Source organism: Sciurus carolinensis, chromosome 2 (genome assembly GCF_902686445.1).
Source record: "Sciurus carolinensis chromosome 2, mSciCar1.2, whole genome shotgun sequence".
Taxonomy (NCBI): domain Eukaryota; kingdom Metazoa; phylum Chordata; class Mammalia; order Rodentia; family Sciuridae; genus Sciurus; species Sciurus carolinensis.
In genome coordinates this window covers 192,366,647-192,394,466 of record NC_062214.1, presented here as the reverse complement: position 1 = coordinate 192,394,466, position 27,820 = coordinate 192,366,647, and the positions used below count along the sequence as shown (strand labels likewise).

General features: G+C 35.2%; 1 protein-coding gene across 2 annotated transcripts in view; it reads right to left on the bottom strand.

The window, feature by feature from the left end:
* Vrk1 (VRK serine/threonine kinase 1) overlaps window positions 1-27,820 on the bottom strand; it is a 78,500-nt gene that overhangs the window by 28,153 nt on the left and 22,527 nt on the right. For both annotated transcript variants that reach the window (XM_047542011.1, XM_047542012.1), the window contains exons 2-5: window positions 16,783-16,948; window positions 11,739-11,794; window positions 2,812-2,881; window positions 1,890-1,977 (exon numbers count right to left, since the gene is read on the bottom strand). In XM_047542011.1, the coding sequence (XP_047397967.1) occupies window positions 1,890-1,977; window positions 2,812-2,881; window positions 11,739-11,794; window positions 16,783-16,942 (374 nt within the window). In that variant the 5' untranslated portion in view covers window positions 16,943-16,948. The remainder of the gene's footprint in view (window positions 1-1,889; window positions 1,978-2,811; window positions 2,882-11,738; window positions 11,795-16,782; window positions 16,949-27,820) is intronic.

The following is a 27,820-nucleotide window of genomic DNA, read 5'->3' as shown; positions in this document are numbered from 1 at the left end:
TGTACATGTTTGCTTTTACAAATAAGTGATATGTGTAATTATTATAATAACATATGTGTAACAAAAATACAACCTCTGCTGACAGACTGAATTGCTTGATGCAAATAAGATCTATTAATAAATCATATTAAATAGGTCTTTGTTTTTACACACAGATCACCCTCTCACCACTCCAATCCCTAATCTCATCATTTCTAAATTATAAATATCAACTGAAGCATGATTCTGGAAAGACAGTTCTATCAGAGTAGTAAAATGAAGGTTATTTCTGAACAACTCCTCTAAAGTAAAATCTCTGATGTATATTCTTCTGGGGAGCTGGATATGACAATTCAAGTAATGGGAAAATATAGATCAGTATAAACAGTTTCACAATGATAGCAGCTAACATTTTTACCATCCTAACACTGTTCTAAGTACTGTATATGTATTAATTCAAATGAGTTATAGGGAAAAGTACGAATTTCTGGCAGGGTTAGTGGTTACTTTTTTTTTTTTTTTTAACTCTTGATAAACGTGCAACAGTTATTTTTAAGAGCTTCAACTTAATTAGTAAATCAATACCTCATGCATGATTCTAGCATGAGCCATGTACTCAGTTTATAAAAGAAACAGACTGAGGTAAGGTGCCTCCCACTTGTGAGCAGTGAGCTAACACAGGCAGGAGCGTGTCTGGTTCCAGTCCCCAGACTCTGGCACCTCTGAAGTTCTTTCCCGGGCACCAGCCTTCAACGCACCATCTCTCTCAGGCTCTGGTCAGCTCAAGGCAAACTTTTTCCATCAAAACCATACACAACAAAATTTTACATGTGATGTCAGGGATCCCCACACTCCCCAGAGATGGATGGTTCCCAACAACTGCCCCTGCTCTATCTTTACTAACAGCACCAATCTGGTTTGGGCATTCCACCCTCCTCCACATGACCAAGTGATGCCCAAGTCAATCACTGTGACCACTTTGCCCCTTTCAGTGACTAGTGTAAGAGTAAGCACTAATAAAAGTCTGAGAAGAAAATGTAAGGGGAATTCTGCCACAGGATTCCAGGGAAGGTTTCCTTGCTAGGAAAGGGAAACTCAGGAGATGATGGTATCATTTTCTACCATTAGTCTGTGTCTAGAAGTGAGGCATCCACCCTGAGGCTATACAATGGAGGATTAAAGCCAAGATGAGGGCAAAATAGGAAGACAAGATACCTGGGTCCTAGGTAACTAAGATGGCTGAGTCAAAGTTTTCCTTTCCTTGTAACTAAGAGCATTCTAACCAATATACTCCAGTTCCATTCATTCATTCGAATATTTAAAAGGCACCAATTATGCATCAAAGTCTTAGGGGTTTTCTCTGATTCAACTATGCCAACAATATTCTATTCTCTCAATTCCTCAAATATCTTAAGAGTCAAGGTCACACAATTTAGCACTTAACTATTCTTTAAATGTTTCCCACATTTTGTTTTCTCTCGTCAACTAGACTGAAGCCCTCATAAAGAATAAGACTAACTTTCCATGGGCAGATAATATATCAACATGAAATACAAAATGGGATCCTAAGGGCTCTCTTTTGCCTAAAGGATATCAGGGTGTGCATGAGTTTGTTTCAAAGGGGGGAAAATGCAGGGCCTTCTGGGCTTTGTTCTTATTGTCAGCTAGGATTCAGTCAGTTGATATTGCTCCATAGAAGTCATCGAATTAAAGAGGCACACCCATTCTAAAGGGTAGCAGCCTACTGCTATGTAAAGCAGAAGGTTAGAGATAACAGCTTATTCTTCTTATTCACTGACACACTCTTACCTACTGACGTTACTGGGAGCTCAGTAAATAATTCTTGACTAAACCAACTGGATAGGAATGCTCAAAAGAGGGAAAAGAAAAACAAACCATGCAGTTTTTACCTTTTTCCATTTTTATCATGTAGGCCAGATCCCCAATACTTAGGAACACCAAGGTACTTCAGTTTATGGGTACGAACCCATTTCTGAACTGTAAGTTAAAACAGATGCTTGTAATTGCAACCCCTATACACAAATAATAATTTTTTTTTTTATAAATCACTAAAAAGTAGGATGTACTTGCATAAGATTTAACCTTTATTCATAAAACAGGAGTGAAAACTACAATATAACCACTAAACAAAAAGTATAAAGCATTTTTATTAGCCTACAAAACTGTTATCCTGCCTTCAATGTTGCTTTTAAAGTGAAAAACCTGCAAAAAGCCTTTTTAAAAAAAGCAAAACCACTGTACTTCGGTTGCATTTCAACTCTGGCTATGTTTACTTGCTTCCACAGGACATGTTAAGTTTGGGTTTTCTTCCCTCCGCCATTAGATCCTTTCCTCAACCAGCAAACACAAATCTAGGAAAGAGAGTAGCTTTTCTTTCATCCTAAGGTTTAGATTCTTAGAGGGGAGGTGTTAAGATAGAAGGAAGCAGAGTGGCTGGAAGAAGCTCTGCTCTTGACTCAGACACTCTGTTCTACCTCATCAATTATGCAAACCCCCAGGTTATATTCTCCAGAATTTAGAAAAATACTCAAAAAGATTTGAAGATTCTTGAGTCTAACTCACAAAATAAAATTACTGCTAAATTTTTAACAATATCCCCTAAGTCATCTTTATTCTACATATGAACAGAAAAATAATGAACCTATTAAGAAATCAGAATCATTTCATACAAATCTCATCTAAATGAAACTTATTTATAAAACAAAAATAACAAAGGGTCATAAGATGTGATGTTCTAGTCTTGGATTATGCAAAACAAAAAAAGGTAATGGTCATTTTTAAACTATTAACACGTGTATTGTTATTTCTTACTTTGCTCTGGTTTAGCAGCTCGCTGGTAGAATTTCAATTCAGTAAAAAGAGGTCCATTGTCACTGGGTTCCTTAAAATATAAGACTTAATTAGTACTAGTACTAGTTAAAATTATTAAGTTATTCAGTGAACTTCCAAAACAGACTATCAATTTCTTTCAAAACAATATAATTCTCATACTTAAATTTATAACTCTAAAGATTAAGCTCAACTAGTTAGAAATCTTTTCAATATTCTCAGAATAGTTCATAACTCCTATATTTCTCAAGTTCCATTTTCATAAGCAATAAATTATACAAAATCAGATATACAGCTCAGGCTTTGCAGAAGTTTAAGAAAAACGTTTAAACTAATTTTCATCTTTATTAAGCTTTCCCTTAAGCAAAGACCAGCAACCATGTTAACTGTTATCACCAAGGGGCTACATGATATTTCTGAGATTTAATAAAATTTCAATACCTGATTTAACCAATTAATGGCAAACTCCCATTCCTCTGCTGTTTCTCGTTAGTTTCAGTGTGTCAGAACTGATAGAAACAGACCCTACACCTGGATTTCCAGAGCAAGCAAGCACTGCTCACTGAACTGCATCCTTTCCTTTTTGACACTAATTCCCATATTTTCCAAACTCAGGGGCACTACAAATTACTTCCCATATGATAATTTAATGTCCAAAATAAAATGGGGCTTAATGAAAATTTACCACCAAACTTTACTGAATTACATTCATTTCATATTTTAAGGGACATCCACAATTACAATTATTTACAAAGAGGCATACACTCACAAAAAAGGTATTTTGCACAACAAGAAATAATAGCTGGTAAGGAGTTTTGCCTTGTTAATGAAATACAGAAGGATGAGAAATGTAATTTTGTGGACTTAAATTGCGAATTTTGCCTCATTAACACTGCAGTATTTACTTAGTGTTTGATAGTTTATATTGGTTATTATCTATCTTATTTATTGAGAATCGGAAAAAGTTTTAAAAGCAGTAAAATCTTCAAATGAGGAAGCAAACATTTCCAAATTAATTTGAGAGTTGCTCTTCTTTAGGGGGTATGGGAAGAAAATTATTTTGGATGGAATAGCTGCATGGCTGAAGATCAAGGTTCAAGAGAGTACGAAGAGGCCTCATAAATGAGGCCTATCACCTTAACTGATAGAAAACTTGAGAAAATATGTACATTTTGGCCATAGGAGTTATGCTCATGTTTTTCTCCCACTCAAGAAACCCTCAACTGACACAGAAGTTCGTTTTGCTCCCTGAGATTTAAATAAAACCACACTTACACATACAGTTGTCTTATCTCAGATTTTTTGTAATTCAAAAAAATAGAAAACCCTTGTTAAAGTACTTATAGGAAGACTGCCAATCCAGATTTAAGCACTACCAGTTATGAATGAGCATTTAGCGGTAAATGGGCAACCTGTGTAACACTTGGATCAGGACCTAAAAATAAACTTGCCTCTTCTGTCAAGGTAAGTATACTTGCCAGCCCAGCCTTGGAAAAGTGGTTTACACAGGCTTAGCATGCCATCAACAACTCAGAAGCAGGAACCAATCAACACATTCAAGTTCGAGGAACAAATCCCTAAATTGTGTACTCAGCACCTCAAGTTTTTCCATAACCTGTGCCTCCTTTCCTAGCAGTAATGGTAGCTGGAGAGACATTTGTGACGTTTCAAGCCAATGACTGAGCAGCAGTCACAGAATCAGTTTAAGAAATGAAGAAAAGGAAATAAAGAGAAGGAATTTTGGTTAACTTTTGGAATTGTTCAATAATATAATTCAGGTTTGTAAGGGGTTTTCCTAAGACAAATCCTGACTTATTACCATCAGTATAAAATTTTGATTTATTCAGTTTCAACCTATATCATATCAACTTTAATTTTCAAGTTTTCCTTCAGGCAATAATTTATTAAACTTATAATAATGAGAATCAAACCATATAAATCAGGCCATTATAATGAAAGCCCCACTACAATGAAGGCTCTTTGAGCTCATTTCATACTTTTTCTAATCCAATAAGCTTCCATTATAACAAAATAAAGGAGCTACTTCCTTGGCACTGCATTCTAGCCAAAGCTAGCTATTTCTGTTGGAGAAAATACCTTAACTCATAACTAAAATTTTATTAACATATTTCAAATCTAAAATACTTTGCCAACTCTATAATAGCCAAGATTTAGAAAAGAAATTGGGACTGACATTTTAACTAGAATATCACTAAACGTTTCTTTAAGACTTCTAAGTGTCAAAATGAAGATGACAACAGAAAAAAAAATTAAAATGTGATATATTTCAATGGCACCATCTAAAATGAACTGGCTGCCATTTAAAAATGAAGCCGTACAAAGTTTCTTCTTCCTACCAAAAAATATGACATATGAATTGAAAATTCAGGTCACTTCTCATAACGTCAGCAAGGAAAATCATCAGTCTGCAAACTTCTTTCCAGGGAACTTTTAAATACAGATTTCTATCAATTCTACTGATAAAGAACCCTGCTATAACGAACTATCATGTTACATGATCCAAAACCCTAACTAATCTTCACCTCCAGTTCTGGTACTAGCATGACTGCAAAGGGTGAGTATAACTCAAAAAACTAATTTCTTGTTGTCTTAAGTCTGTTAGCTAAAAAACCATATAAGAGAATTTCTTTTTCCTTGCATTATCCAACTTATTATCAATTTGCCATTTCTCTCTGCCCATTTACTTTCCTGAAACGAACCAGAATCTCTGTTATCTAGAAGCAAAGTATACAAGTTTCGATGCTTAGTGATCCAGCATTGCTATCCCACAGCTGTTTCAACAGGTCATGGATTAAGGCCCAAAACACAATAGACTTTCACTGGATATGAGGGAGAATATTTTTAGCATGTGCCTAAACCTCTGTCCATCTTAAATATGTATGTCTTTCACTTCACTCCAATGCTGAATGTAAAAAATCTGTAGGTTAACTACTCAGAACTTTTTTCATGAGCAGATACATTAGCAGTGATCAACAATTTCTGACAAGTCTTCTAGATTAAGGCAGAAATCCGCACCAAAAGCACAGGGTACCTTACCCTCAACTTTCCAAGAAAATGATTAAAAACAAGGATAAAAATGTGTGTGCACACATGACCACATTTAAAATAATTCAGATGCTCTGTGTGCCAGATTCTACAATGGCTCTCAACCTTGATGCACAAAATAATCACATGGGAGCTTTACTAAAAATACTAATAACCACACCCTATATTTAAGAGATTCTGATTATACTGGACAACCAGAATTGTGAACCACTGTTTGATATGCTATTACATTAAATCTAACTTCAAAATAAAAATCAATGTGCTTTTAATTCTTAAATGACATTTCTGTAAGGGTTTTCTCAAGACAAAACACATGCTCTTTTGTTAAAATGTGAAAACATTTTGATATATTTTATAAAACAATTTTCATACTATATATATATATAGTATACACAAATAGTTTTGCATCCTACTTTTTAGTAATTATGAAATGTTCCCAATAAGTAGTCCGTGTTTTCTGAAAACATGACCTTTGGGCTAGGGGTGTGGATCAGTATTTGAACACTTGCCTAGCATGTATGACAGTCCTGGGTTGCATCCCTAGCACTACCCAAAAAGAACAACAAACAGAAAACATTATCTTTAACAATCACTAATATAATAAATGAAAATTTTCAATAAATATTTTTTGATTTTAATACTGCAAAGATCTGATACTATATTGTCTGTATTTAATGATCCATTTCAACTCTGAATATTATAAAGCTATAAGAAGGTCAATTATGAATGGATCTACTTGAAAGGAAAGTAAATGGCATCAAAAAGTTGAAAGTAAATGAACAGAAAGAACAGTAAAAAAAGGTGGTGGAAATTAAGGTTAAAAATATTTAAATAAAACAAGCATTTAAGGACTGCATACAGAAAAAGTAAAACAAGGCACTTAATAGCAAATAACTTAAAATCTAGTTAGGGATATAAATACATAAAAACCTAAAAACAACTAGTATATAAGAAAGGTATCAGGTAAAACTGTGAAGTAAATGTTAATATAATCATTGATACAGGAGATAAGGGAGTTCAGAAAATTCAAGTATCAGGGGAAAAAAAAGCAAATAGCAATTACTAAATTTTCCCTTTAATGGAAAGAAAACATCAATAACATTGCTTCAGTTATCGATTCTTCCAGGATTTCAAACTACAACACTGAAAAAATTATTAAAATATTAAATGCAAAAGAGAAACCAACTGAACATTATTTATGTCCTCATTACGAAGAGAAAGAGTAATAAGGGCCAGTAAACAAAACTAAATGAAAAAACAGGAGATGCAAAGTACTGAAACAGGTTTGATAACAGTCTTATAAAGACATGTAATTTGTTCCCTTTCAGTACAAAGAAAATATCTGTTTTCTACCCATTTTTCCCCTTAACAATATAAACTTAAAAATAGAATAAAAGTAAAGTTACACTGAATAACAATAAATATTTCTTTTCTGGGGAGCAGGGTACCGGGGACTGAACCTAGGGGTGCTTTACCACTGAGCTACATCCCTAGTCCCTTTTTATTTTTTTATTTTGAGATAGGGTCTCACTAAGTTGCTTAGGGTCTTGCTAAATTGCTGAGGCTGATCTTGAACTTGCAATCCTCCTGCCTCAGGCCCCCAATCCACCAGGATTACAGGCGTGCACTACCACACCTGGTAACAACTGAAATATTTCAAATTATTCATAATAAATGTAATTCTAAGATAAAACGTAAGAGAATCTCAGGTTATTACAGAACAAAAAACATGTTTGTATTCCACTTCCTTCCAAGAGATGGAGATCAAATAAACCAGCTGCCAAGGGGGTCAAAGGTAACCAGATCATTTGAACCTTGAGACTATGAGAAGTCCTTTTAAGAGGGCTTACTTCTCACAATGGAAACCTTTAGAAGATCCTATGAAGAAATTAATCTTACCAAGATTTAATATTTTAATTTTCTGTATCAAAGACAAATGTAGATAATATTCTGCAACTCCATGCAAATGACCCCATTTAATGTTAAGAATTTTAGTTCCTCAGACTCAGCAGCAAGCTGAATCATTCAAAAAGAAATGCTACTCCAAAGTGAGAAAGAAGAAAAATCTGAAATGAAAGAGCATCAAGGAAAGGGAAATGATAGGAAAACAAAGCACTGACACTAAGCTTTAATCATTTCACCTCTGCTGCTGGGCATGAGGGAGTAGTAAGTAGGACCCAATTAGCACTCCGGCTAATAAACAAATACAAAAATGGACAAAAACCAGGAAATTACCACTTTCAGAAATTAGATAATAAGTATTTCTGGACTATGACCTCTAAAAGACAGGAAGTAGGATGACACCCATGCCAGCCTTGACTTTTTTCTTGGAGGCACTAGGAATAAAAAAAGGAGATGATGGAGCACAAAAGAGACCAAAGTACACCAATGTGGCCCTTATTTCAAAACTCAGCTATGAGATTAGAAAATTCTAAATTTAGTCTTTGATCCACTTTGAATTGAGTTTTGTGCAGGTCAATTTAATTCTACTACATACGGAAGAGCAAGAAATAAAATCAAGAATCAATAAATGGGATGGTATCAAACTAAAAAGCTTCTTCACAGCAAAAGAAACAATCAAGAACATGAATAGAGAGCCTACAGAATGGGAGAAAATCTTTATCACCAGCACCTCAAACAAAGCACTAATCTCCAGGATATACAAAGAACTCAAAAAACACCATCAAAAAAACAACCCAATCAATAAATGGGCAAAGGAACTTAACAGGCACTTCATAGAAGAAATATAATGAATCAGCAAATACATGAAAAAATGTTCAATATCTCTTGCAATCAGAGAAATGCAAATCAAAACTTCACTGAGATTCCATCTCATCCCAGTCAGAATGACAATTATCAAGAATATAAGCAACAGTAAGTGTTGGCAAGAATGGGGGGCGGGGGGAGGCACACTCATACATTGCTGGTGGGACTGCAAATCGGCGCAAACACTCGTATGGAGATTCCTTACAAAACTTGGAATGGAACCACCATTTGACCCAGTTATCCCACTCCTAGGAGTTACACACCCAAAGGACTTAAAGTCAGCATACTACAGTGACACAGCCATATCAATGTTTATAACAGCTCAATTCACAACACTCAAGCTATGGAACCAACCTAGGTGCCCTACGACGAATGGATAAAGAAAATGTGGTATATAAACACAATGGAATATTATTCAGACATAAAGAAGAATGAAAATGGCATATGCTGGTAAATGAATGGTACCGAAGAATACCATGCTAAGTGAAATAAGCCAGTCCCAAAAAACGAAAGGCAAAATGTTCTCTCTAATATTTGGATGCAAACCCACAGCAAGGGAGGGTAAAATTAGAAGTTCATTAGACTAGACAAAGGGGAATGAAGGAAAGGGAGGGGACGTGGTAATAAGAAAGACAGTAGAATGAATCGAACATATCTTTCCTATCCTCATATATGAATACATAACCAATGTAAATCCACATCATGTACAACCACAATGATGGGATTCTAACTGGAACAAGTTATGCTTATTCTGTGAATGTATAACACTTCAAAATAAACTGTACTGTCATGTAAAAAAAATTATAAAAGAAGAAAATTCTAATTTAAAAATACTAGGGGAAATTTAAAGACCAATATCCCTTATAAAGAAAGACACAAAAATCCTTAACAAAATATTATCAAAGTAATTTCAGCATTAGGTAAAAAGCACAATACAACTTGACTGGGCAGGGTGTGTGTTAAAAATGCAAAGATAATTCTACACTCAATTATCAATCAATGTAATTGCCACATTAACAGAATAAAGGAGAAAACAGTATGATCCATCTCAAAAGATGCATAAAAAGCAATCAGAAAATGAACGAGCAAACTAGGGGAAAATATTTACAACACATATATCTACAAAAGGACATATCCAGAGTAACTTTCTCTCAACTCAATTAGGAAAAAGCAAAACAACCCAGCTATTTTTTTAAAAATAATATAAAGAAGGCATTGGACAAGGCTGAGGAAGCACTCCACACACAAAAAGATATATATGAATGACAAATAAGTAAAATGAAAAGTGTTCACAATTATTAGTCATTAAATAAATGCAAATTGAAATCACAATGAGACACTGATACGTGTCCACTATAATGGCTAAAACCCAAACAAACCTGACAAAGACAGTACTAAATACTGGTGAGACTGAGCAATCAGATCCCTCATGCATTATTGGTGGATGTGTAAAATGGCACAATCACTTTGGAAATCTGTCAAATACTCTGTTATAAATTCGAATGTGTGTTCCCTACAAACCAGCAATTCAACTTCTGAGCATTTATTTATCCAAGAGAAATAAAGCCTATGTCCATAAAAAACACTTGTACAAGTATATTTACAGAAGTTTATTCATAGTAGCCAAAAGCGGGAATCAATCCAACTATGTATTAACAGAAAAACAGAATGAATGACTGATACACGAACAATATAAGTGATCTTTAAAATATTATACTAAGCACAAGCAATATATATTGCATAATACCATTATGCAACATTCTAGAACAGTAATAACTAATCCATAGCAAAAAATCTCAGACAATCTTTACCTCCAAGGGTTCTGGGAAGTGGAGATTTAACTGTCAAAGGACATGAGAAATCTTTTTGGGGTGAGGGAAAATGTTAACAGGAATAAGGGTTAAACAGTTAAATGCAATTGTCAGAAGTCTTCGAACTATTTTATATCTATGTATTTCCCTGAAGAAATTATGTCTCAAGGAAAATATTTTAAAAAATCACTTAAATGATTCTGATCCAAAAAAGTTGATTCCGAAGGGGTCAAAAAAAGATTGAGTGAAACAAAACAAAAGAACTCTGAAATAATTCTAATTCCTGAGTTATGAAGTCTTTAGGAAAGCCTGGGAGTTATGTATTAATTTCCCCAAATAACACATTCTGCTAACTCTTCTGTTTAATAAAAAAATGTATCAAAGAACTCTGGGGGCCAGGTACAATGGCGCACACCTATAATCCCAGCAGGAGGCTAAGGCAGGAGCACTGCAAGTTCAAAGTCAGTCTCAGTAACTTAAGGAGGCCCTAAGCAACTAGTGAGACCCTGTCTTTAAATAAAATAGCAAAAAAAAAGGGCTGGGGATGTGGCTCAGTGGTCAAGTGCCTCTGAGTTCAATCCCCAGTACCAAAAAATAACTCTTGGGGAGGGAACCTACAAATGTTGGTAAGTAAAAAGATGTATAATTGATTAAAAAACAAAAAAAGTAGTCTTTTTAGTTCACAAATTTGTAAACTGACCTGGCTATTCACAGTGAGCTTACTATGTCAGATGGGATGTTGTCTATCCTTACACGCTAATTTGACATTAACATAGTAAAGAAAGGTCAACAATCACAAATAATTCAATTTATTAAAATGAACAAGGAAGGGGAAAAAAATTGGGAATAAGCAAAAAGAAAAAAATTGACCAAGTGGAAGCCTAGAAATAAATGTAAAATTACATTAAATCAGTATAGTCTTGCAGGGTATAAATATAAAAAGCATCTCATCTAATTCAAACAGCTAAAACTAAAAGAATGAGCTGAATATTTTTATTCCACATCTGCATATCTCTACACTTTTATTAACAACCCCAAATATCAGTACCAATCTAATTCAAAACAGGACAGTGGGACTTTTTGAACACAAGTTATTTAAAAGTGAAAGGCTTCTTTTGTTTCTCATAAAACATTTATAAAACATTATTAAAAATGTAAAACATTATGGTTTAATTATTCTACTTATCAGAAAGGGTGTTTTACAAAATAAATATTATATTAACTTCAGTTACGAAAAGAAAAAAATTAGCTGAAATATTTTCTTACCACTTTCACAACACAGGGTGCATCACTTCCAACTGATTTTGAAGAATTTCTATCAGCTGTTTAAAATAAAGTTAAAAAATATCAGAACAAGTAACATTATTATAAATATTATACTAATATTTAGATCTGTATATCTGTAAGCCCTTGATAGAGTAAGTTTCAGTTCCCAAACATGTGTTTCAGGGTATTATTCACAGCACATTTCATCAATTTTAAGACTGCTCATGTTTTAACATGTCTGAAACTAGAATGCATCTTACAATCTCTGGTTTCTAGAATTTAATCAATTGAACTACAGAAAACCCCAAGTTTAAGTTAAATATTTCTTTAACTCAAAAAAGTACTCATGGTCTTTGACATTCTGATATGTACTGTGAATTCCCTGGAGAATAACTGATGTAATTTTTGAAATTTAACAAACTACGAAATCTGTTATAAGAAACATCCGAAGGGTAAGAAAAGAGGAAGTTCAAAAAACCCTAATTTGGGAAAAACTCATCCAGATCAGTACTTAAGGACATTAGCACTAGAACTTTTAAATGTCATCCAGAATAATTTTAATGTGGCCATCTTTTTATTTCATGCAAAAAAGAAGGACTGTTTCCTCAGAATACTGAGTTAAGCACATAACATTGCCCAAATTCTCACTATTTACCAAATGCCTACTCTATGCCTGTTTCTAGAAAATAGGGATTTAGCAGTGGACAAGAACAAAACAAGTCTTATTCTTATAAAGCCACCATTGAGTAGTAAGATGCAGACAACAAATAGGTATGTTTGATGATGGTAAGTGCCAAAGGAAAACTTAAGCTGGCAAGAAAGGGAGGTAGAGCTACAGTGTAGGAAGAGAACTCGTGGACACAGCATTACTCAAGCACTGGTCTCAAGGGAGTGAGGGAGTGAGCCCAGAGTACAGAGGCAGAAGAACACAAAGGACTAGACGTGGGAGCATGCTGGACAAGTGTGTAAGTGGGGAAGAAAAAGTGAGAAGAGAAATGACAGGAGACATCAGAAAAGCAGCAGGGCTTAACAGGAACATCAAGGTTTTGAGAAGAGGACTGGCAAGATCAGACTGATTTTTACAGACTTTGGGCTGCTTTTGGAGAATGGTATACAGGGAGCAAGGGCAGAATCTGACAGGTCAGTGAGCAAGAACAGTACTACAAGGGAGAAAGAGTGACTTGAACCAGCATGGAAACAGAGAAGATGGTGATACTTGGTCAGACTGTGACTATACATTCAAAGGAGAGTCAACAGGATCTGTTGTTGGATTGAATGTAAATGTTTAAGAGGAAAATATGGAGGTATGGATGACTCCAGGTTTTTGGCCTAAGCAACTAGAAAGAGGAAGTCACCACTTACTAATGGAGAAAATTGCAGGAGGAACTAATGCTTTGGATTATCTTAAGTTGGAAATGCTTATTAAACATCCAAATTCAGATGTTAAAAGGCAGTTAGATATTTAAGTCTTGAGTTCAGGAGAGTCTAAGTAGGGGAAATATATTTGAGAGTCATCAACACAGATACACTATTTATTTAAAACTCTGAGACTGGACGAGATCCCCTAGAGAAAGAAGAAATTCTAGGACTGAACCCTAAGGCACTCTCACATTAGAAGCTGATGAGATGGAGGAACAGTCAATGGAAACCAAGAAACTACAATCAGCTGGGAAGCCGCAGTGTTTGGAAGGGTTGCAGCTTAAATACTTCAGACTAAAGAAGAAAGACCAACTGATAAAAGTGGCTAATATGGGCAGATGAAGAGGTCTAAGTTCCTTGAGGAACAGCCCCAAGGAAAGTCACTGAGATACTGAATTAGTAATAAAGCAGGTTCAGAATTTTTAACAAATATTAAAATGAAGGATAACATCCCAATAATACTGCATAATTCAGATGAGGAAAGGTGGGAAGGAAAGCAAGTTCAATAATTCAAACAATATGTAGTGCAAAATATACTAGGCACAAGGAAAATAAGAGCTGTCCTCTCTGGTCAAGAAGCACATGTTTATTCTGGAATTTAAAAAAAGTAATTTCAATGCATGTAAAAAGCCTTATGGAAGGGTAAACACAAGGGGAATATACACATATTATATATGTGTATTATATAACACAGAATATACCTGTTCTACACCGAGCTCTGGGGAGTAAAAAGCATCATATAAAAAGGCTTTCAACAAGACATATGCATTCCCATGTTTCACTGAAGCATTTCATACTATTTCCAAGACATGGAAACAACCTAAATGTCCACCAAGAGGGAGAATATATAAATGTGGTATATGGTTTGAATTTTTAAGTGTTCCCCCAAAGACTCATCTGTTAAAGGCTTGGTCCCTAGCCAATGTGGTTTTTGGGAGTCAGCAGAACCTTTTAGGAGGTGAGACCTAATGGAAGGAAGTGGTTTATTCAGCACATGTCCTTGAAGGAGCTATTGGGACCCTGGTCCCTTCCTCTCTCTGCTTTCTCTCCATTATGAGGTGAGCAGCTTGGCTCTGTCACATGCTCCCTGCCATGACATTCTGCCTCACCACAGGCACAAAAACAAGAGAGCCAAGGGACCATAGACTGAAATAGCTCAAAGTGTGAGCCAAAATAAATCTTTCTTCCTTTTAAGTTGTTCACCTTGGGCATTCTGTTACAGCAACAGAAAGCTACTAACACAAATAAAATATCATTCAGATAAAAGAAAAAGTAAATAATATCATTTACAGTCGCATGGATGAACCTGGAGAACATCAAGAGAGTGACAGGACAAATACTGCATGATTCTTACATGGGGTATCTAAGACAGTCAAACACAGGAAGAGAGAATGGTGGTTGCCATGGGTTGGAGGAAAGGGGCAGTGAGGATTTTTGTCCAGTGGGCATATAGTTTTGGTTATGTAAGATAAGTTCTAGAGATCTATTGTTCAACATAATGCCTATAGTTAACCTACTGTTTTGTGTTTAAAAATGTATTAAAAGAGTAGCTCTTAGGTTAAACAGTGTTATCACAAAAAAAAAAAAAGAGTGAGGAAAAGAGAAGAGAAAAGGGGCAGAAGGATGCTTCTGGAAGTGACAGTTAATTATCTCAATTGTGGAAATGAGTTCACAAGTATTTGCTGATGCCCAAATTCATTCAATTGTTGGACAGTTTTTTTATATAGCATATTTTCTCAATAAAAATGTTAATTTTTTTCAAAACAATATAAAAATAATGTAAATTATCCCATGGACAATTTTAATTATATGTTGAAATGATTGTTGGAAGTATTGGTTAAACAAAATATATCAGTAATTTTTTTTAAAAAAGCAGCAGCAGCATATTCATAGATCAGAGACAAAGAGCAGACTGATGGCTAAAGCACAGATTTGAAGAGACAAAAGGGGTGGAAAAAAACATATATAGGGTCCTGTATGCCATTCTTAAAAGTTTGGCTCTTCAAGCTCACTGGAGAAACATTAAAGAGGTTTTAAACAGGATGATCATATGATCTTATTGGCATATTAGGCCACTCAGTCCACACTGTGAACAACAGGATGCAAGGAGGTCAGAACTAGACAGAACTGTGACAGTTTGAGTCCAGACCAGAGAAGATAATGGCCTAATCTAGGGTACTGGCAGCAAAGACAGAGAAATGGATAGATTTGAGAAGTCACAGTTAAAGCAACAGGATTAGGTAAGGTACTAGGCCTATTAATGCAGGAATACTCAAGAACACCTTCCCAGTTTCTAGTTTAACAGGTTTCATTCATTCAGATAACCCTCTCCTAATCATGAGATGATCAGAAAATATGATATAAATTTAAGATATGTCTATGGGTCATCTATCTACAGACCTGTTGTAGGCCACTGGCCATGGGCCTGGATACAGGAGATCAAAAACAAGGTTACAGATAAAAGACAAGGAAATCTAAAATAAAGAAACAAAGGACATGAAATCTAATAAGATCAGTCTGAGAAAACATACAGAGGGATAAGTGAGCCAAGGAAGGAGAGCTGAAGAACACATGAGTACTTACAAAGAAGACTAAGCACAGCCAGAGAAGAAGAAAATGAGGGGAGAAGGTATAATACCATGGAAGACGATGGAAGCTTTTTTTTTTTTTTTTTTTTTTTTTTTGAGAAAGATATACAGTATCAAATACTGCAGGAAAAAAATTCAAAGGCAATCTATTAAGTTCATGAATAGATACTAAAGATGATCTTGAATATTTTGTTTCAATGTATCAGTGGGTACAAAGAGATAAACTGGAGGCAGCAATATTGAGGCAAATCCCTCCTTCTTAAATTGGTCATCCCAGATTTAAAAAAGCAGTTTTATCACACAGTACTGTCAAACCATCAGATGTTAAAAATACCACTAGATAGCACCTGTTACTAATATATACAAACAAAACACTTAACACATATGCAAAGCAAGTTTCAAATCTGCAAAAGGTTATAAAACAAAGCAAATAACAAAATGCATTAATACAACCCCTACTAATATTCCTGGTGAACAACCAGGTAAAGTACTTTCTAAATCAATAATTTAACCTACAGAATTTCTGGATTCTACATGGATCTCCAAAAATTTCAATGTAAGTACACTAATTAGTGCTACATTTGATCAGGCCCAATATGCAGTTTCTTAGGTCATTCTCCGAATTCCATTACACTGATTATTAAGGTTGTACAGAAAGGAGAAAAAAACCACACCTGTAAAAAGCATATAAAATTTGTCAAAAAGGGAATCCATTCTAACTGGATTAAGGTGGGGGAGAAAAGAAGTACATTCCTTTGAGTCTCAAAAGAGATTAAAATTGTATAAAATACCTTAAAAATCTAAAGTCATGGTGCACACTAGTGTCAGTATTACATATATTTTATTCTCTTTTCAACTATGATTAAATGAGCAATCTTCTACTCCTATGTCAGAGATGCATTTTTGTTTAATCATACAATATTAAGTTGACTGCACATTATTAGGAACATCCAAAAATAGCTCACGAATGAGAAACCATTTTGATAAGAAAGCATATAAGTCTTTGAATTGATAATTAGAAGTACTCATACACTTACCAAGATATATACAGCCAAAGCCACCTTGGCCAATGGGTAATCCTAGCTTCCATTCCTTTTTTGACATGTCAGTTACTATCTCCCCAGCTGCAAACTGTTCCGCAAGATGTCTCTTTGCAGAACCCTGTCTTACAGCCTGAGCTGCTTTCACACGAGGCATTTTTCACTGTAAGACAGAACAAAGCAACACTCATAAGTATAATCTCAGTAGTGTTCAAAACATTTTTCCTAAAGGAAAGCTTCTGTGCAACAGAGAGGTTGTTCAAATTCTACTTATCCCAACACTTAAATTAAGGACATCTGCTAATTCTGGTTTATAATGGCTCAAATTCAATTTCATTTTTTCTTAAATTGGACAGGAGACTATAAATAAAATAATCTATGCAATTACTTTCAAGAAAATATTTAGTTTTAATTTCAAATACAAATCATGTATGATTAAAATGTTATTTTTAAAAATTATTCCATGAACAACTGAGGGGAAAGGTGCATGAAGTAGAATGCACACTACAGCAACATCATGAGTGGTTTACGAAAATGAACACTGATGTGTTAAGTTCACAGTACGACTGTATTGTGAAAACAATGCAATTACATACAATGGGCCCTTGGGACACTGAATTAGATGCTTTAAGTGGGTCTCATTCGTCCTCTAGACTGTGAAGACCACATTACCACATCCATTTAACAGAGAAGGAAATTTAGGCTCAAGGTTAAACCCTGATCATGGTAGTTGCAGCAGCACAGCTGCTTAAACTCCCTAAATTTCCCCTTAACACCAGACAGGACGACATGACAGCAAAACTCAAAACCCATGGATAACAAAACTGGGGGACAGCAGCTCTATTTCCACAATCCCAGAATGAGCAGGTAAGACAAATCAGACAGGACAACTTTCAAAAGTAACAAGCTAGGCTCCACCCAAGCTAAAGAGAAATCTCTGTGGACATAATACAAAGTAACACTATGAAGATAATATAAAGAAAAGGTTCTAATAAAAGTGCGCCTGGGAATTAGCCTCCAGATTTTGGAAGACTACACAAAAACAAATGGAAAGGGACCTCTAGAAATGATATAAAGTCAACCTGAACCACATCAACTAAAACTAAGTGTACCTAAAGAAAACTACTTGTGTAGAAATCTAGCAACCGAAAGGAATCAAGGCCTAGTACTGCACAAAATTGATATGGGGTGGAGGGGAGAAAACATTCCTTAAAAAAAAAAAAAAAAAAAAAACACTTCTTCCCAGAAAATTAACAGCGATAAATATTTCAAAACAAGATAACAAAACTTTACATACAAAGACTAACAAGAAAAAGCACAGAAAAATTCATAAACTAAGTGGCATAAAAAAATAGTTAAAAATAAAAGACAAGGAGCTAGGTAGATAGCTCAGTGGCAGAACACATTTGGCATAAATATGCAAGGCCCTGGATTTGACCCCCAACACCAAAAAGAAAAAAGACAAAATAGCTTCAGAAATGAAGATTAAATTAGAAGGCAAGCAGACTGAAAAGAAACACTTCAATGGCTTAAGAGAAACAAAATAAAAAGGAAAAAAAACAGAAAATCAGAAATGACAAAAAAATTAGAAAGTGGTTTCTTTGGGTTTAGTTTGGTGGTGCTGGGGATGGAGCTAAGCTACATCTCCAGTCCTTTTTATTTGTTTGTTTTTAATTTTGAAATGGGCTCTAAGTTGCCAAAGCTGGGCTCAAACTTGGATCCTCCTGCTTCTGCTTCCCAAGTCATTGGGATTACAGGTGTATGCCACAATATAGTCAATGAAAATGTTTCAACTGAAAAATCATGAATTCATAACATACACAAAAAAACCCAATACATATAACAGAGAAAATCAAAGTACAAATACTGCAGAGTGTTCTCAACAGGGGAAAAGGTAATAAGAACCTACTAGAGAACATGTCTCAGATAACCAAAATCACTAAAGAAACACCAACATCACTGCACACTAAATAAAAAAAAATATATATATATATACACATACCTATGTAGAACTGAAATGGAAAAAGGGTTAGAAAGGATAGAGTATATAAAATGGGCATATCTTCAAACAATCTAGACATAGTCCAACTATAAAAAGGGGGAGAACATATATAAAAGAAGCAACTTTCCAGTAATCATACTGCAGTGATACTTACTTTCGTTAACTAAGACTATTGTGTGCATAAATATGGAATGATGCAAATAAGTAAGAGTCCCTCACTAATCCTTTCAGTTACTCACAGATGCATGAGGTTTGAAAATATTGAATGGAAAATTCCAGAAATAAACAATTCATACGTTTTAAACTGCACGCCATTCTGAATGGCATGATGAAATCTTGAGTCATACCACTCTGCTAAGATGTGGACAGGATTCATCCTTTTGTCCAATGTGTCTGTGCTGCATACCCTCAGCGTCCATTAGTCATAGCAGCCATCTTGGTTATCAAAATTTACTGTCACAATATTGCACTGCTTGTGTTCAAGCAAAAAAGATCAACAATAGCCTAAGACTACTTCATAATGTCTAAGTCATTCACCTCATTTCATCTCAGCAGACAGGTACCATATCATCTTACATCACAAGAAGGATAAGTGTAATACAATAACATGTCTTGAGAAAGAGACGCACATAACTTATTAAGGTATACTGTTATGACTGTTGTTATTAAGTTATTGTTGTTAATCTCTTACTCTAAATTCTACCACAGATATGTATGTACAGGAAAATACAGAGTATACACAGGGTTCAGTACTATCAGAGGTTTCAAGCATCCACAGCAGGAGTCTTAGAATGATTTCCCCTGTGGATAAGGGGAAACTACTGTAACTAGGTAACATTCTCATTCTACTATCCTTGGTGTCCTTAAAAATCACAATTCAAATATGGAAGAAAGGAGATACAAATGAGAAAAAAGGAAAGGTATATTAAAAGTGCTATACATGAAAATACATTTAAATATAAGAGTTTTACCTTTTACAAAAAAGTACACATATACATACATATTCGATCCTTTGTTACCCCTTGCCCCAGTCACAGAAAAAGTTTAGAAACAATAACCAAACCAGAAAGAACAAGCATCCTAGCACACAAACTGTATCTCTGAAATACTGTTTCCACACTCCTTAAAGAAATAATTGAGGGTTAAGGATATAGCTCGGTTGGTAGAGTGCTTGCCTCACATGCACAAGGCCCCAGGTTCAATCCGCACCACAAAAAAAAAAAAAGAGAGAGAAAGAAAAGAAAAGAAAAGAAAAGATTGATTCCAGTTCTGGAGCTGAAAATCTGTAAGAAAAACTTAGGCCATCTTGTCATACTAAATGGCAAGAAAGCTATCAAAAACCACCAGGGTTTATATCAAATAGGTCTAAGGAGCCAGCTTCAAAGATACTCCAACTGAGAGGACAATTTGAGTCAATAAAAATAACAATCACAATGCATTCAAACACATAAAATGGGTATATTTGAAGAGTTCACAAAAGAAACTTTAAATGGCTAAACTTTAAGAGGATAACAGGAAGCTACTTCATTATAAGAACTGGTAAAGGGAGAAAATCAAGGTTTTATCCTCTTTCCTACATGAATTGTACCACTGGGTAAGCAAATAAAAGATGAAGAGAAATTTCTCCTTATAGAAATAGTTCAGCTAATAAGAAGAATGGTTTTAGTTTAGCACCACTATTCCCAATTCCATCTCCCAATGGATCTGATTTGCATTAAGCACTGGTAGCTACCAACATGAAAATAAGAGATCCATTTGTCTCCTGCTAAAAGAACACACCACCATCCATTAAGCAGCCACACCAAAACAGATAAACCAAGACGAAACAGAACTTGAATCTGATCAAATCTAATTTACAAGATACAAAAAGAACACAATAAACTAAAATAGGAATGTGATCAATAAACTACCATGAGAATACTGTAGCACACACAATTTTTCAACAAATAAAGGGTGAACCAGAATGGGGAAGAGAACTGGACTTTAAAAAACTTAAAATACCATATCTAAAACGAAACAAAAGCAGGTCAATTTAAACCACAGTGCTTAGGGGATGCACAATTAACAGTAAGAACAAGGAAGTGGTTATCATAAAAGACAGACTTTATTTGGAGGAAGTATATGGAAGTTGTGACTAAGGTGGGACACGTGGTGACTACGATGGGACACATGGCAGGCAAAGTTTTATTCCTTGACTAAGATAGTGCTCATGAGATCATCTTGAAAAATACACTCATTAAACCTATGTTTGTTTGATAAAGTTTTCTGTATTGTATACAAATATTAAGAAATTACAGCTCCTATAATTAACAACCACCAAGGGACCAAAATTGGAAACCTTTTCATACTCAGTGAGCTCATCCCATTCCCATTCAACACAAAGAAAGAAAAAGATTTCTAAGCAAACTCTGTATTTCGTTTCCTGTGAACTATTAGTGAACTGTGTTCATTTTCTTTCAGATTATTATTCTTGCTTTTCAACTCATATATTATGTATTTAAAAATTATCTTTGTGTTACAAATAATATTCCCAATTTATCTTTTCACACTGATTATTTTTAGATTTTTGGATTTTATGACACCCTCAGAAAGACCTCCACTACTAAAAAAAAAAAAAATAGCGCTCATGTTTTCATTATTTTATGGTTTATATTTTGCTGGTAAAATTTTGATCTGTTTGTATTTATTTTGGTATGTGAGGTAGGAAACCAGTTTTTTCCAAATGGTTACCCAATTCTGTTTTTTCTTTTCCTCATTTTTATACATATCAGGGGAATCCACAGTGCTCAAGGAATTACATACCATACCAACTCAAGAAAACCAAGCACGAAAAATATTCACACAAACGTGTTAGGCAGGAGACAGGGCATGGGGAAGGGGACCACCCCTTGGGGTTCTCAGCTCAAACCGAGAGCACTCAACATTCTACCTAAATTTCCTTCCTCTGAGGGAAAACTGGATCATCTTGTGGTGAAAGAGAAAGGTAGAAGACCACAAAGGGAATTTAAGGCAACCAAGGGAAAGTCTCCAAAGATCTTAAGCCTGTGCAGTAGCCCAGGGACTGACCTAAAGTTAACTTATTGCTAGTTAACATACCATTAGCACTGTGGTTTGCTTCCCTCTATGTGGGCTGGGGGACACTTATGCATGGGTAGGAAAGAAAAAATTATGTCAGGTTCAGCTGTCAATCAAGGTGTCAATCAACCCCATATCCACACGGGGACAAGGGGAAAGAACTAACATTGCCCAATAAAAGCAAGCAAGCTCCACTGTGTAGTTACTTTGCTGCTCGGCCCATGCTACTCTCCCAGAGTATTTTCTCTTGTTTTCAATAAACCTCTGTCTTGCTTGTTATCCTCTCAGTTCTCGCTCAATTCTTGGCTCAGGACACCAAGAACCTGGACCCAGGAGCCCCCGAGGGCCTCTGGCCTTGCAAAAGAACAAAAGTATTCTTTCCTAGATAACCAAATTCTTTGCAAAAACCACCCAAACAAAAATAAAAGAATGAAAAACATCATCTAGTATGTGAAACTAACCGTGCATTTGGGTTAAATCCATCCTCACACCTAAGTCAGCTCCACATGAATGTTAAGGAATCACATACTTACTCTGTGGCTCTGACATAAGTCACTATGACACAAAAATATTTCTTTAAAATGTACCTAGATGAAACTCCTACATGTGGCTTCTAATGGAAAAAGATGTGGAGGATACCCTTCCACTGGCCCCTACAATCTCAAGCTGACCTTAGGAAACCAAAGGCCATGTCAGTGCTCAGGATCTGCTTCTCCTAGGTGCAAGAGGTTCAATGGTAGTGAACTAATAAACAAGCATTTACTCAATGACTTATCTCTTCAAAGTGTTGAGAGACATAAAAAGAGTAAAAAATGTAGTTAGAATACCACATACTGGTAGAGGGCAATTTAACCTAACTGTTTCTAGGGGGAAAATTATACTTGGTGCGTATGATTCTCTAATGTGCTGCTGGGTTCTATTTGTTACTATTTTATTTACAAACAAAATTGATATACAACCGATCTGTAAATTTTCTTTTGTCATGTTTGTTTTGGTAGTAATATGTTCACTTCACACACCAAAGGAAAAAAAAAAAACTTTTGGAAGTTTCTCTTCTTTTATTACCATCTAAAACATTAAAACAGCATTTAAATGATTTATTCCTTAAAGGTTTTAAAGACCTCAATTGTGAAAGTCTGACAATACCTAGTGCTGGTAAGAAGGCACAACAACTGGGACTCTCATACACTGTTTACCACTTCAACCATTTTCAAAAATCCATTTGACAGTCGTTAACTAACTGATACAACAATTCTTCTATGTATATACCTAAGACAAACGAAAACATGTCCATCAAAAGACATGTACAAGAATAACAGCAATTTTTATCCATAATTGCAACAAACTGGGAATCCACATACCCACTAACAAGAAAGCAGATATAATAAAATCATATATAAAATACTTTTTGGAAAGAAATGACTTAAGATTTGGAATAAGGCATCATGAGGAAGGTTCCTTGGGATCTGGCAATGTTTTATATCCCAATCTTAGTGATACTTAAAACTATATGTTCAGTTCATAAAATTAATCAAGTTGTACACTTATGATTTATTTTACTGTTTTATTTATGCAAAGTTAACAATAAATTACACAAATCATAACAGGGTTCATTCAGAGAAAACATACTAGTAATTTAAACAGAATTTAATTAAAAAAAACATTAATTTATAAAAGGTGGTAAACCACTAAAGGGGTAAAAAACAATTTTAAGAAATATGGGGGGCTGGGGAGATAGCTCAGTTGGTAGAGTGCTTGCCTTGTAAGCACAAGGCCCTGGGTTCGATCCCCAGCACCCAAAAAAAAAAAGAAATATGGGACTAGTAAGTGCAGGTAACTGCTACTATCTCCAAGGTTAAAAGAAAGTACCCAATTATTCTCTCTTGGAGAGGTTGTGCCAATACCCTACTGCGTAGTAGAATTTTCTGGAATACTGGCAAGCTGGAAGCTGGTCCACTGGAGAGTATTGGTGGGAGCAATAAGCTGCTACTACAGTGCTTAAAAAAAAAAAAAAAAAAAAGCTCACAGTAGAGAAAGTACTGCTAGCAGTTGGACCTTAGGAGAGAAAAACAAACAAAAAAAGACATTGCAACAGCAAGGAAAGCCCCTTTCTCTGCTGTCTTGCAGTAACCCCTCCTCACCTTCTATCAGCAAAACCTAACATTACTCCAGAAAGAAGAAAATATTTACAGGGTCTAGCTCAAGTATCAAACAGAGCAAAGAAAGGTAAATCCAGAGTTGAGAGGCAATAAACTGACAACTGCATTCATGTACAGAATGACAAATTTTTATGTGTGCATACACACTAGTACAACAACAATACAGGACATTTCATGATATCCTAACATTGCCTAAGGCCCTTTTCTGTCAATACCACTCATGTTCTTCCAAACAAAAGCTTAGTGGTGTGCCTCTCAAGGGATACCATTTACTTTGGAGAACAGGATTCTGCAAGCTCTGTCTGAGACCTCAGTCTACACCTGAGTGTCCTTTCAACATCCTCCCATCCTCCTGGTTTACCTCACTGCACTGGAGGTGCCTCTTATCTTCTGGTTAAAGATTACAGGAAGTCTCCTAGTTTTTGAGACTATAAAATCAGTTGTGTCTCAATCTACTTGTTCCTCAGATAACTTCTGAAAGAGGAATTACTTAAAACCAAAGTCCCTGCTCACAAAAATAACATAAGCACAAGTCCTTGCCTTAGTAGTTAACAAGTATTCTAAAATACTAATTCTAATTAAACAATTGCATTAGTACACTCCAGACTTCTAATAATGAAACCAATACCTGCATTAAGGTTTCTATTAAAGAATACACTGGAGGGTATAACCCATAACTAACTTAAATCTTTCTGCATTAATTTCAGCCCACTTCGCTCAAATCTACTATTACAGTAGCCAATGTGACAGAGAGGTTTCGAAGGAAAGAAAAAAAGTTTTATCACATAATCCATTACATAATCTGACTGCTTCTTTTTCCCTTTGATACTAAATGAAATGCAGATGCAATTGAAAAGCACATCAAGATGCAAATCAATACTGTCCTTTGCTGAAATCACTCACTGGTATATTCCATATTAGCATATTCACCAAAATTTAATTGTAAACAGAGTAATTATGGTACTAAAGTTATTAAATACACAAAGCAAGCTTGGAACTATACATATTCAAATAGAATTTCAGTGGCAGATCAACTTTTATATCTGAAACAATACCCTAATTAATAGTCAGCTCTGATGATAAAATGGTCCTGTTTTTCAGATAACATTCAAAAAAAGTTCTGCTATGAATATTAAAACTAAGTTTTGTGAATAGATTTTTAAAATTTCAATAGCTATATTTATCATAATATGGTACTGTATTTAGACAACTGGCATTTTTTCAAGTTCTGGATTCAAATTTGGAACTTTTTTTTAATCTGCTGAGAAGGGGAAAAAATCTTGAATGGATCACAACAATGACACTAAGACACTTAATGAGTTCTATGAATTCATCATACCCATGCTAGGAAATTACAATGCTGCATAAAGCTCATTATATATTGCATGACTACTCCAAAAGTTTTCCTAAAATAGGTATGCACATAAACTCCTTTAGGAGTCATATATTTTTTATGAAATTGTCTTTAAAATCATAAACTTCACTAATGTTTCATACTATACAGAAAGACACAAACTCAAGGATAATTTAGGGTAAGTTGGACTACTTGCCATTCCACTAACATGGTACCAATACTTTATCTCCACTCTTTGGTCTTTCTTCCCTATTCCATCCCCACCCAAATACATTTATTGAAATCTTTCCCATATCTAACGACCTACCTCTTCCTTGGTCAGATATGACCTTTGAAGTATTGTTCACACCTCTTACTGCACATGAGAAAGGTTCCCTATAAATTTATGGGCTGCCTGGATACAAAAATGTCTTATTCACAACATATTATACTTTGCAGAAACTCAATACATTTCTTTTCTATAACCAAGAAACAAATGGTTAAGTTTGTTTTTAATCCAAGTGCCTGACGTCTAACTTTATCCTGACATTGCCCGATTGTAGAGGATACTGCCACTCTTTCTAAAAGTTCAGCAATCACTCTCTGTGACTATGTTATTTATTTAAAACTGTAATTCCTCTTCCTAACTCATAATTCTTAACAGATGATGTAAATCCTAATTTTGAAAGAAAACAGAAGTTTCAGAAAGAAATTCCCTTATCTTTCCAAGAATTGAATCTACAAACCACCTGCACCCATTTGAAGTCCAACTTAGCATCCAATCCTAGCTTCCTCCTCTCCTCACTATGTAAAAAAGCTATTCTCCTATGGAACATCAGGTCCTTCACCTTCACCTTATATTCCATTCCCTCCAAACTTCTCAAGATTTATACTATTAATTCATCCTTCTCTCATATAATCAGTGTCTACCGCAACTGCATCCTTCGCATCAGTTTTCAAAAATGCTCAAGGCTCCCCAGTAAAAAAATTAAAAATGTTTTTTAATCCCCCTCCATTAGCATCCTTTCTTTTCCTTTTCAATGCCAAATGTCTCAATAATCATCTGTATTTACAATAATTTCCTTTTTCCTCACTTACTCAAACTCATGTCATCTGGACTCTATCTACACGACTCCAATCGAACAACTCTTGCTAAGGTTACCACAGACCCCCACATTACAAAAGCCAGATAACATTTTCAATCCTTTCTCATTTACCTACCCAGCAGCACTCAACACTGTTGCTCATTCTTCTTTCTTTAAATAATCTCTTCCTTTTGCTTGGACTCCATTCTACAACTCAGGTCACTTATGGTTCTAGATAACTTGGGTGTACAAGTAACAGCTTGTTCTTCCAAGTGGCTTGCTGTCCTCTTTCATAGACAATTTTCCTGAGTTGTACCAAAGACCCTAAGGTAGAAGCATGCCTAGCCAACAAAGAGTAAGGACGCCAGTGTGGCCAGGGTGAAATGAACAAGTGGGAGTCAGAGGTGAAGTGAAAGGGCTAGCACAGAAGCAACAGCTCAAGCAGATCCTTGAAGACCACTGATGGAACTCAGACTTTGGCAAAAGGGTAAACCTACCTTCTACAAGCTTTGGAACATATATTATACTTGCATTTTAACTTGTAATATTTCAACAAGAACACTTAAGTCAAGATTTTTCCACTATCTTATTTCTTACCAAAGCTTTTACATTTTTGATATTTTTTGCTAACATGTATGAGTTCATTTTCAAAATACAGTCCATCTATACAATGAACTATACAAGCTTGAATTCAAAATTTTAAACACTTTCATTGTGTCTGTGTTAAAAAAAAAGTCACCTCAGGTAGGAATGGGTTTATAATATATCATATTCATCCCTAAAAAGTAGAGGATGAAACTGGGTGTCGTGGCACACACGTGTAATCCTAGTGACTTGGGAGAATGAGGCAGGAAGATAGCAAGTTCCAGACCAACCTTGACAACTTAGTGAGACCATGTCTCAAAACAAAAAGGGGAGGAGGAGTTGGGGATACAGCACAGTGGTAGAGCACCCCTGGGTTCATCACCAGTGCTGCAAAAAAAGAAGTGGAGGATAGACTAAGCCTTATTCCTCCTTTACTTTTTATTAACTGAGCAGTGCTATTAGACTATTGGGGGTTGTGGGGAGGTTACTGAGGACTGAACCCAGAGGCACTTTACCACTGAGCTACATACCCAGGAAATTTTTTTTTTTTTTTTTTTTTTTTTTTTTGAGAGAGGGCCTCACTAAGTTGCTTAGGGCCTCACCCTGCCTACTGAGCAGCTAGGATTACAGGCGTACACTACCGCACCCAGAGGCAAACTTTTTGACAAGAAATATGAACATTTTTATAATTTAAAATAAAAATATCCAGTCCCATAAAATTGTTATTACTGCGCCTGCTTCAATAATTCATTTGTTCAACAAATATTTATTAATACTATATTGTGCCCAGCACTAT